General features: G+C 45.7%; 1 protein-coding gene across 3 annotated transcripts in view; it reads left to right on the forward strand.

The window, feature by feature from the left end:
* Positions 1-6406, forward strand: part of NR3C2 (nuclear receptor subfamily 3 group C member 2) — a 344105-nt gene extending 337699 nt beyond the window's left edge. For all 3 annotated transcript variants that reach the window (XM_059175756.1, XM_059175746.1, XM_059175764.1), the window contains exon 9: positions 3652-6406. In XM_059175756.1, coding sequence (XP_059031739.1) covers positions 3652-3807 — 156 coding nt within the window. In that variant the 3' untranslated portion in view covers positions 3808-6406. The remainder of the gene's footprint in view (positions 1-3651) is intronic.
* Positions 6407-12593: the final 6187 nt, after the last annotated feature.

Consider the following 12593-nt stretch of genomic DNA (forward strand, 5'->3'; position numbering starts at 1 on the left):
TTCTTTATATATTTTGAATATTAACTCCTTATCCAGTCTATCACTTACAAATATTCAATAGGTTTTCTTTTAGTTTTGTTGATAGTTTCCTTCTCTGTGGGGGGGGGGGGGGAAGAAGCTTTTTTGGTTTGATGTAGTCGCAATAGTTTATTGTTGCTTTTTGTTTCCCTTGCCTCAGGAGACATATCTAGAAAAATCTTGTGAAGGCAAATGTCAAAGAAGGTACTGTTTATGTCTTCTTCTAGGAGTTTTATGTTTTGAGGTCCTGCATTTAGATCTTAAACCCATTTTGAGTTCATTTTTGTGTATAGTATGAGAAGGTGCTCCAGTCTTCCCAGCACCACTTACTGAAACAACCTGTGGTTCCCTGTTGTATATTATTGCCTCCTTTTTACAGGTTAATTGACCATATAAGCATGGTTGATTTCTGGGCTCTTTATTCCATTGAGCTATGTGTCTGCTTTTGTGCCAGTAGCATACTGTGTTATTATAGCTTTGTTGTATATCTTGAAATTCAGAATTGTGATGCCTCTAGCTTTGTTCTTTTTCAAGATTGCTTTGACTACTAGGGGTCTTTTGTGGTTCCATACAAATTTTAGGATTATTATAGTTCTTTGATAGGGATTGCATTAAATCTATGGATCGTTTTGGGTGTATAGGCATCTTAAAAATATTTGTTCTTCCAATCCATGAGCACGAAGTATCTTCCCATATTTTTGTGTTGTCTTCACTTTTTTTCATCAGTGTTTTATAGTTTTTAGAGTATAGGTTTTCTACCTCCTTGGTTAAGGTGATTCCTAGGTACTTTATTTTTTTGGTACAATTTTATATGGAGGTTAACATTTTTTAAAAGGAAAAACCATCCTCTTCCACAGTCCTGCAGGCATCCCACAAAGAGGGCTCTTGGGAACAGGGAGGGGTAGAGATGGGGGTGAACTTAAACTTGGTTCTGTCTGCCCGCAGCTGGTGCAGAAAGCTCTGCCGTCACCACTGAAAGGTGTGCCCTGCAGTCGAAATGACCAGCTCATTTGTTGCACCACATACGGAGAGTGAAGCCCAGTACGGATTGTAGCTTTCATAGCCACTAGTCCACCATCTTAAAAAAAAAAAAAAAAAAAAGGGCACCTGGGTGGCTCAGTTGGTTAAGTGTTGGACTCTTGATTTTGGCTCAGGCAATGATCTCAGGGTTGTGAGATTGAAACCTGCTTAAAATTCTCTCTCCCTGCCACTCCCCTTCTTAAAATAAAATAAAATATGAGGGCACCTGGGTGGCTCAGTCTTTAAGCCTTTGGCTCAGGTCATGATCAGTGGGTCCTGGGATTGAGCTCTGCTTTGGGCTCCCTGCTCGGTGGGAAGCCTGTTTCTCCCTCTCCCGCACCTGTTGCTTGTGTTCCTGTTCTTGCTCTCTCTCTCTCTCTCTCTCTCTCTCTAATAAATGAATAAAATCTTATTTATTTATTTATTTATTTGACAGAGAGAGAGAGAGAGATCACAAGTAGACTGAGAGGCAGAGAGAGAGAGAGAGGAAATCAGGCTCCCCGCTGAGCAGAGAGCCTGATGCAGGACTCGATCCTAGGACCCCGAGATCATGACCCTAGCCGAAGGCAGCGGCTTAACCCACTGAGCCACCCAGGCGCCCATGAATAAAATCTTTTTTAAAAAATTAAGAAATTTACTATCTCAGTTCTAAGAATCTCTCCTGGAAAGGTGAAACACAAAATTCTCCTGTACCTCAGTTTATAGAAGGGGGACCCAAGGTCACCAAATTACACAAAGACTACCGAGAGCAGATTTTGCAAACTATGTCCCATAGAGAAAAATGATGTTTCATGTTTGAAGGAATTTGGGATAACCACTCAGGAGGACAGAATTAGAGGGGTTTTACCAGCAGTACCTCTCCACAGCTTGACTAAGAACTGGCCTCCTGTGTCCCAGTTCACTCATTCAGTCCTCTTAACCCTGTGAGGCAGATATACCCCGTTTTACAGATGTAGAAACTGAGACTCCGCCTTCACGAGGCAAGCACAGAATGTGAACCTGCCCAGAGTGGACAATGGCTTGTGCTGTTTTCCAGCTTGTTTGGCCCAACATTCTGTGCATAAGGAACACTTATTAAAGTTCTGAGGCCTTGGAACCTACTTAGGGAAGTGTCCCTCCTCAGACCGAGGGCAAACGCAGGCACAAACAGAAGCACCAGATATTTTTCCTGAGGACATTCTTTTGATTTCTGGTTCGTAGTAAAGGCCTTTACTGTGCAGTTATTTACTGTCTTTAGGGTTGCTAATTAAGGTAAAAGAAAAAACTCTGAAAGTTACATATGTATTTTCACCAGAATGCTTTTATTAAGACGAGAGTGATTTTTATGGCATGTAATGTGTGCTTTAATACAGTGGGAAATGACCAAAACTCATTTGTCCTGGTGTGGAGTTAATGGTATACTGCATTTGTGAGTGCTTGTTTTGTTAACTTACAGAAATGGGAGTGGTTCAGGTCCAGGAGGATGGAAAAGGTCCTTGGGCCAAACAAGGAGGGGAAATAGCCAGACAGGCAAGTAGACCAAGAGATTATCCTTGCCGCTCGCACTCTGTCACCATCAGGCTGAAATAGAAAGTGGTTGAGAATGGATCCGAAACACACACACACACACGGGAACTGAGCCATGAGAAACATGGAAGTCCTGCTGTTGGCCATAACTGGATGGAACTTGAGGGCAGTATGCTAAGTGAAGTCAGGGAACAATTATAATACCATAGGAGATCGCTCATACATGAAATCTAAAAAAGCCCAAACTCACGTAGTAGTACCAAGGGACGGGGAAATGAGGAGATGTTGTTCAAAGGACCCAAACTTCCAGTGCTGAGAGAATAAGTTCTGGGGATGGAGTATACATGGTAATATAACTAATACTATATCACATACTTGAAAGTTGCTGAGTAGACCTTAAATATCCTTGCCACAGAAAAAGAAATGGGAATTATATGACATGGTGAAGGTGTTAATCATTTCGCAGTGTGTAAGTATCCAATCAGCCCATTGGACACCTTAATCTTATGCAATGTTATGTATCAATTATACTTTAATAGAGCTCAGGGTGGGTACTGAGAAGTCTCAATCCTGCCCGCAGCTCAGGGTGAGAAGCTGGAGGAGAGGGTGGTGGGGCCCACCTGGGAGTAGAGAAGGTTTTGTGTCCTGTCCCTCACTGTCCTGGGCCTCCACTGTGCAGGCCCTGAGCCAGCACCTGCCCGCCCCCAGCCCACCCCAGAGCCTGGGGCAGGCCCATCACCAGCGCCCAGAGATACACATACACGCCTGCCCCAGCAGAGTCACACATTTACAAATGAGAATTTGGTGAGAGCTGTTCAGCATCCCAGCCACCCTGAACTCGACCTGACCCCGCTGCCAGCGGTAGAGTCAGTCAGTATTCCATACTCAGCTCTGGGCTGAACCTGTTTTGCATGAAAGGCACCTTCCCTGACAAGTGAGGTGAGCGCCCTTCCTCCCCCAGCACAGGGGACTTAGCCAAATCAGGCAGCGTCACAGACACGCTTTCCTGTTGGCTTTCTGAAGGCTGCTGGAGCTCCTGCCTGAGTTAGGACGCGCGGGGTGTAGGGAGGGAAAGGAGACCTCAGTGTCGTGTCCTGTGTGTTGCAGCTGGTGAGCGACTTGCTGGAATTCTGCTTCTACACCTTCCGGGAGTCCCAGGCCCTGAAGGTGGAGTTCCCCGCGATGCTGGTGGAGATCATCAGCGACCAACTGCCGAAGGTGGAGTCCGGGAACGCCAAGCCCCTTTACTTTCACAGGAAGTGACGGAGGACATCTCACCAGGAGAGTTTTGCCTTAAGTTTCCCCATGCTGTTCTACACCCACGAAGGACCCAAGAAATCCGGTTTTTCACATGTGATGGCTGATTCCTACTTGTTCAGCAGTTTCTCAAGTTTAAAATTATGTCAAGGGTTTGGAGCCGGGAAAGCAGTGTGACATGGATTTGGCAAGACCTGAGCAGTCGGAAGGATTCTTCCCTCTCCGCTCCCCAGCGCTTAGAAACACGTTCCTGTTCCTCTGGATGAAAAGCCATATCTAGTCAATAACTCTCTGATTTTGATATTTTAACAGATGGAAGTTTTAACTATGCCATGTAGTTTCTGGTATCGTTCGCTTGTTTTAAAAGGGTTCAAGGACTAACGAACTTTTTAGAGCTTACCCTCGGTTGCACATAAAACGTATAGTCAATATGGGGCATTAATATTCTTTTGTTATTTAAAAAACACACACAAAAAATTAAAAATATATACAGATTCCTGTTGTGTAATAACAGAGCACGTGGAGGGGAACAGCAGCCCCCCCGGGGGTTCCTGTCCGCACACGGGCTTCTGCATCACTGGTATACACACCCTTAGCGTCCATTTATTATTTAATTAGAACAGATAAGATGTTAAACAAATGCCTTGGTTTCAATTTCTAGTATCTATTGTGTTGGCTTTACAAATAATTTTTTGCAGTCTTTTGCTGTGCTGTACATTACTGTATGTATAAATTGTGAAGGACCTGAACTAAGGTGTAAGGAACTTTTGTAAATGAGACACATACAAAAACAAACAAACAAAAAAAACAAAACACACACACAAAAAAACTTTAATGGTTGATAGGATGAAGGGGAAAGTATTTTTGAAAGAATTCTATTTTGCTGGAGACTATTTAAGTACTATCTTTGTCTAAACAAGGTAAAAATTTTTTTTGTAAAGTGAAATGTTCTGCATGCATAATGAACCGTTTACAGTGTATTTAAGAAAGGGAAAGCTGTGCCTTTTTTAGCTTCATATCTAATTTACCATTTTACAGTCTCTGTTGTAAATAACCACACTTAAACCTCTTTGGTTGTCTTTCAGCCTTTCTACTTTTTCTGTACTTTCGTTTTGTCTTTGGTCTCCCGCTGGGGGTGTTCCTGGGACTTGAGCAGGTTCCCTGGCTTCTGCTCTGTCCTGCGTCTGTCGGGGAACAACGGGCTGTGGTGTCTGCAGCTCCTCGAAAGGGTCTTTTGGCAACACATGTGAGCGAAGGTCCTGCGGGGGCTGCAGCTGTAGGAGAGCGGCCTCTTCTGCTGCTTTTCTCCTGAGGCAGCATCTGCTCTAGGAGCACGAGGCCGGAAGTGCGATGGCCCAGAGAGCACAGTCTCGTCCCATTTTAGAAAACGGCATTTTCTCCTTCGGGAAAGGAAATTCCAGGCACTCTCTCTATCTGTAGAAGGTGGCGTGTTCATTTCTGGTCTGGGAAAGAGGTTTTGCGCTCTCAGAACTGGTAAGGGGGACACGTAAGCTGCCGCAGGACGTACCAGGAAAGATGCATTTTGGCACATTTCAGTCAGAATGGCGTGGAGACCATATGATAATTGGAGGGTTTTTAGATTTTTAAAAGGTAGGTTTTAAAAATTTTATACATAAACAGTTTTGGAAAAAAAAAAACTACAGATCATATAAGCAAGACAGTGGCACTAAAATTTTTAATTCATTAATCTGTTTGGCACTGATGCAATTTATGGCTTTTCTCTTGCCCCAAATCACAAACCTATCTTTGGGGAAGCTTCACAATATGATTGCACTTAAACAAACGACTTTGACTAGAGGCCAAATTAATCTTTTTAAAAGTAATGATAATCATCAGGTACTCAGTGAAATCCCATTATTTTCCAGAACCTAAAAGCTGTCGCTGGAGAAGCCCTAGGCCAGGAGAAGGCAGCATTGGGATCCATACTCTTCTCTAGGGTTCACCATGCAGGCAACATTACCTTGTCTTTCAGAAGACACCTGCCTTATGCAAGGGGGAACCAGTGAAAGCTGCATTCAGAGGGAGGAGTTTTTCTTACATAATTTGCAATTTCAGTAATTTAATTTATAGGCAGATCTTTAAATACAGTCAACTTACATGCACAGCAATATGAAAGCCACACTTGGAGGGTGATAAATACACAGCATGCAGACTGGGAGTTCCGAGAAAAGACACGGCTTACAAGAGCAGCTTTTAGCTCAGACTTACGTTTTATGAAATTGGAATTTCAGTGTAACCAGGTTTGGGATGGAGACAGTCTGCATCAGCTTTTTGTATTAACAAAGTTACTGGCTCTTTATGTGTCTCCAGGTAACTTTGCTTGATTAAACAGCAAAGCCATATTCTAAATTCACTGTTGAATGCCTGTCCCAGTCCAAATTGTCTGTCTGCTCTTATTTTTGTACCATATTGCTCTTAAAAATCTTGGTTTGGTACAATTCATATTTCACCAAAACTTCTTCATATAATTAAAAAACACTAAATTAGTTTAAAATGAAGCAATTTATATCTTTATGCAAAAACATATGTCTGTCTTTGCAAAGGACTGTAAGCAGATTACAATAAATCCTTTACTTTAATCATCTGTTGTTCTGGAAACATTTCATTTGGGTGTCTGCAGGCATACCTGGACTTTGTGCCCCTCTACATCTGGAGAATATGCGCTTCTGCCTGCATCCAAGACAGTTCCCCTGTGATAGAGCCCCTGCTAGACACATGTTAATTATACTCTTCTGGGACTAATTCAGTGCCTTGTTCCTTACTGCTGATAATATGTGGGTCACTAAAACAACCTGTAACAGTTTAGCAACAAGAACTGCCCGCTATGTAGCCACTAAACACTCCAGGCGCATTGCTTCCTTTCTCTACTGCCACAGGGAAGCTTGATCACTGTCAGGCGCTGGGACTGACCTGAGTAGACCAGATGTCCCGTCTGACTCCAGTGTTCTTCCTCCACACAGTCCTCTCGTGCTCCTTCACCCTGGGTCCTCGTGGGCCGACAAGAGACTCTGCTCCCCGCTGGCCGTAATGCTTCTCACACTCCCCTTGGTTTCGCTCATTAATATGAACCACAGAAGAGCAGGAAACAATTATCAGCTCATCTTAAAACTAGAAAACATGTAAAGATGGACTCAAGTACATTTTTAACATGTCATTTAACTGGTGATCATTCAAACTATTTGCTTCCAGAAAGAGAAGACCAGTTGAGCATTAAACAAATTCAACTTCATTTTAACATGATAGAAAGACTTCTGGAACACAACATGGCCATGAAACACAGAACAGGAGAAAAAATGTTTTAACTTTGGAGTTGGGTTCACAAATTTGTTTATAAAATATCTATACATGCAGTTAATTTTTTCTCCAAGCTTATGGAATTTGACCTACTAAGGGGCAAGGGTGAGACCAGCTGGAGGCCACACCAATGTGTACCCTTAATTAAAGTGGGTGTCCTTTCTGACTAGAGCAGACTCATTCTCGGGAAAAGGGTGACACTGTTTCTAAGAATTTCTAAAAGTGCTCAGATGCAAAAATCCAGCTGCATCTTGAGGAATCATTAGCTAAGAACGAAGTCTCTGCCACTAAGCCCGCCAGCCACTGTACACAAGAGCAGCAGAAATTATGCATGGTGATGCATATGTAATTAGGGGTTTGTTTGCCTCTGTATGTTGAATGCCCCTCAAGCAAATAGAAAACATTGTCCCTTTATGTTAAAGTCAGTGCTAACATACTTTTTATAAACTGCAAGTGTACACAGACTAAAATGACTTGATTATGAGTATCTCTGGCACTTTAATTTCAAGTCTCCAATTGTTCGTGCAGCAGTTTTCTTGGAAATCAAACAGTGGCTTCCCAAACAACACTGGAGTAGAGAAGATTACAATGCGATTTGAATGGTCAGCATGGACTAAGACTATATCCAAGCCCGTACCCAAAGCAAAGTGAACTACCGAGCAGAGTTGCAGATAGTTAGCTGAAAAGCATCCTGAAATGTAGTGTTTTTTGTTTTGTTTTGTTTTTTTAAGATTTTACTTACTTATTTGACAGAGAGATCACAAGTAGGCAGAGAGGCAGCAGAGAGAGAGGGTGAAGCAGGCTCCCTGCTGAGCAGAGAGCCCGATTCGGGGCTCAATCCCAGGACCCTGAGATCGTGACCTGAGCCGAAGGCAGAGGCCTAGCCCACTGAGCCATCCAGGCACCCCAAAATGTGGTGTTTTAATGACCTTTTATTATTAGGTCTCATGAGTTTATGAATCAGCTTGGAGGGTCCTGCTGATCTGGACCAGGCTTGGCTGAGGTAGCCCTAATCGTGCTTCTGTAGTTAACCATCAGTGGACTGGTCTAGGATGGTTTTGCAATACTTTTCACGCCTCTGATTGTATCCAGTTTGCTCCTGTTCCATTAGCCAAAACCAGTTATAAGGTCAAACCTTGAGTCAGCGTAGGAGGGCTCTACAAAAGGGATGTGGATTCATAGAGGGCTGAAATTTGTGATCATTCAATCAATCTACCACTGGCAATTACTCTGATGCTTTTTCACAGCACTGATGTTACCAGGACAGCACTTTCCAGTTTATTGGTGGTCTGAAAACCCCATTTCTTTGGCTCTTCATGCCCTGGGCCAGCCTGGTCCAGAGAGGGTCACAGCTCCTGGGAAGACTGGCTGAGCTGGGTCGGATCATGCTCCTCCTACTCTCTGAGTTGCTGTTTGCCATGTTGCCTCATTTGCTAAATCCTCCAAGGAAGAACTTCACGACACCAGCACATGGCACTGAGCTGCCTAAAGGAATCTGGTGTGTTAACTGTCCAGGTCCAAAGTGTGGGTGTCTTCTTGGGCAAAATGCAGAAATCTGCTTTCCAATCAAGTTTATCTCCTGATAGCAAGGAATTCCCCAAGGTATTCCTCTAACCAGTAGACTGAGACTTTTTGCAGACATGAGCATCAAAGAGGCTATGGCAGGTTACCCAAGTGCGGTAGCAATAAATTACCACCCAAGTCGGTGAAGGACAAAGAGTGCTGACAAGCTTCTGAGAAGACATTTGCAGAGCCACACACTCCTGGAATAACATCTTTGGGCAAAGGAAGGAAGGGAAATTGGGTGGCTCAGGCAGATTCAGAAAGTCATGGAAAACATCTGGCTGAGAGGAGGAGTCACCAAGACTGACTTGGAGAGATTGGAGGGGAAACAAGAAGGTGAGAAGGGGCTTAGCACTGAGGTAAACAGGGAACAAAGACAAGGCCAAGATGACAGAGGCAGAGTATGTTCTTGGGAAGGCAGGGAAAGACCAGACGACATAGGGGCAAGGACCAAGAACTGGCCTTTGGAGAAGGACCTGGAGAAAAGCAGCAGGTGGCCAGGAGACAAAAGGAGGGGAAAGACTAATTCCTACCACCAGGGTACCCTGCCAGCTGTCTTTTCCCAGCTCCATTTACCAAACTCTGTTTCCAGCTGTGCACCCTTCAGCCACTTAATGTCACCTGCTGGTCACACCATCCCAGTGAGGTCAGTAGTGCTCTCTCCACAGAAGCAGAAAGAGATCAAGTTCACTTGCCCAGGGTAGAAAATAGTGAAAAAAGTTTCAAAATAGGTTTTTTTCAACTTGAAACCCATACAGGTAGCCACTGTATTAGTCCCCTAGGAATGCTGTATAAGGTACCACAAACCATTGGCTGCAAGTCTGAGATCGAGGTATTATTGGCAGTGTTGGTTCCTTCTGAGGGCCGTGAGGGAGGGATCTGTTCTGGACTTCCCCTTTTGCCTCGTGGATAGCTATCCTCTCCCTGTGTGTCTCTTCACATTGTCTTCCTTCTACGTACATCTGTCTCTGTGTCCAAATTTCCCCTTTTTATAAGGATACCAGTCATACTGGATCAAAATCTGTACTGACCTCACCTTAACTAATTACACCTGAGATGATCTTATTTCCAAATGAGGTCACATTCTGAGGTACTAGGAATTAGGAATTCAGCACACGAATTTGGGAAGGGGAATGCAAATCAACCCATGAATCTGGGACAAGGAGTGCAAATCAACCCAAAACAGCCATTGTCCCCTACTGGCTGGCCCCCAGAGGCAAGATGGTACAGCAGAAAGAACATGATTAGCTGACTGAACCTGAGCAAAACTCTTTGTCCTTGAGGGCCTCCATTTCCCCATCTATAAAATGGGACAAATTCTCCTGGGTCATTCAGTCTGTATGAGGAAAGAATGAGTGAAAAACATCCGTTGCTGGCACAGACAATCCACTGCTCCCACACCACAGCCCACACCCCCAACTGCAGATGTTTCTGCTACCACAAAGGAGAGGGGGAACCCCACAAGCTCTTTGGCTCTAATCTCACATGGCATCTTCTTTATAGGCACAGAGATTTCCTGAACAGGCTCTTGGATGATGCAATCAGAAAGCCCCATAGACAGTCCCATGGCAAGCAGAAACACAAAATCTGAGTGTCTGCTTTTGGCCAAAGCTCCCTTGGTGACTCTCAATGAACACAGTGGACTGAGAGGTCAGAGCCCTGCAGATGGTCAGGGCCTGAGCAGAAACACAGAAACACATCCACCCTATTTTTCATCTGGGGGAATGAAGACCATCTGTCATTTAAGCGAACACCTCACGATCCCGTTACAAAGTATACTCTGGGCCAGACCCAGAGGGGAGCTTCCTACCTGGAGGTCCCGGCAAGCTGGCCGACCAGTCCCACTGGCAGAGACAGACATCCCTGGCTGCTCCCTGGTGCTCCTCCTCAGCTTGCCACAGGAGGGGTCTTCAGAGCCTGGGGCTATTGGGGCCCTTGCACCCAGCATGTTCTGGGGCTTCGTGACCACCCCATCAGCCCCCTATGGAACACAAATGGCCCTGATGCCAAAGGTGTAATTGAGTCATGGTGGAAACAATACAGGGAAAGCAGGTCCCATTTACTAAACACATACCACACGCTGGGCATGCCACTTGGGTTACATCATTCCAAACCAAACCTCTGGCTATCATTTTCTTTTTAGGAGGAAGAAACAGAACCAGAGTCAATTTAATTGACCCAGAATCAAACAGGTAGTTATTGAGTAGCAATTTCCTTGACCAAGTAAGGGGTGGTAAACACACTTTGGGGGTTGCCAGCCATTGGGCAGGGAACAGCAGGTAGGGTGCACCTCACTGTCAAGGATGGAAATTGCCTGTAAGCAAGCAAATCAATCAGGTCTTGGTGCAGTGGGGCTTGTCTGTAATGCCTCATGGGGATCTAGCAATTGGGAAAACTGCCAGATCACCCCCAGTGCTATACTGAGCCCACGCTGAGTACCCAGACCTTTGCACTGTCCTGCAGAGGGCTTTCTTAAAGTGGGACACATCAGTTAAGGGCTTCTCATAAACCAAGTTTCCCTTCCACATCCCAAGCAGCGCAGTGAGCAGGAGGTGATAACTCAGAAAACAGAATGCTGGACTGGCCGTCACCCAGAGGCCCTGGGCTCCTTGGCAATCTCAGGCCTCTCCCCTAGGCCCACAGATCAGTTTTTTCAACTAGATCGCACTTGGACTGTCTTTATTTTTATGTAAAACATGGATGCTTTTCAACAGGCCCATTCCCTTTGTATACCCTTTACCCTAAACTTGACACCCAACATGGTCCAGGGAGGTGACTTCAAACCTGATAACCAGCAAGCTCTCGAATCGACTCATCTGGGGAAGAGGCGGCAGACACATCCTTCCTGCAGCAAATTCTTAGGAGCAAAGTCTGACAGGCTGAGGAGCCTCCCTTCTGTGGGGAAGAGAGACCCACCCCCAGGCCGCCACAGCAGGGTGAGGCAGGCTTTAGATCATAAGGCTCCTCAAAAGGAGCTCCACACTCCAAGGACTCCAGATCAGGGGATGAGGGAGAAGTTGGTTTGGTCTGTGCCCGGGACCAAGACGGAAGCATCCCAGCGGCCGCCCCTCATCCTCGACACACACACAGCAGGGGTGTCATCATGGGCAGGGTCATGGCTGAGACTCCTCCAGGAATGGTCTGGATGCCTGACCAGTCGCTCCACTGCCCAGCTTAAGGCAGATCGAGAGATTAGTGCTGAGGCCCAGCAAACAGAGGGAACACGGGCTGGGGGTGGGGGTGGAGGGGAATGGAGCCGCCCAGTGAAGCAAGTCATGAGGCCCGGCCCTGACGCAGCTCATGCATGAACCACCGGGGAGCACAGCCCCAGCCCCACTCCTACTCAGGAGTCACACACGCCATAAGGGAAGGCCTGTTCAGGGGGCTGGAGGTGGCCAGCCAGGATTTCACACGCCAGAGAAGGCTGCCACCCTCAGGAACACAGCCTGCTGTGAAAAAGCAAGGCTCCTTGTGGATAAACTCTACCTGTGGGCACGTGCCAACATCAGAGGAAAATGAATTTCTACACACTGGGTGCCCAATCATAAAACATTACAGAGGGAATGAGTTCCATGATCTCTTCCCCACACTGTCACACACAAAATCAAATAGTAAATTACATTTTATTTCATTTACAGAGAAGTTGGGGCAAAAAGGTGGTGTCTGGAAAACAGCACACAGGTGAGAAGCACCAACGAGAAGCCTGTTATAAATACGCCAGTGCGCTCTAAGTAGAGTGAAGAGTGAATGTGGGGCCCTGGGAGGCCGTCTAAGCAGGAGCATCTCTCTGCTGCCCTCTGGGTTTGGACCCTTCCCCGCCTGCCAGCAGCAGCCCCCTCCACACCCCATCCACCACAGCCAAGAACACAGGCCACACACACCCCCACGAGTAAGTGAAGTTCCCTTTCACATCT

This window comes from Mustela lutreola, chromosome 1 (assembly GCF_030435805.1).
Source record: "Mustela lutreola isolate mMusLut2 chromosome 1, mMusLut2.pri, whole genome shotgun sequence".
Taxonomy (NCBI): domain Eukaryota; kingdom Metazoa; phylum Chordata; class Mammalia; order Carnivora; family Mustelidae; genus Mustela; species Mustela lutreola.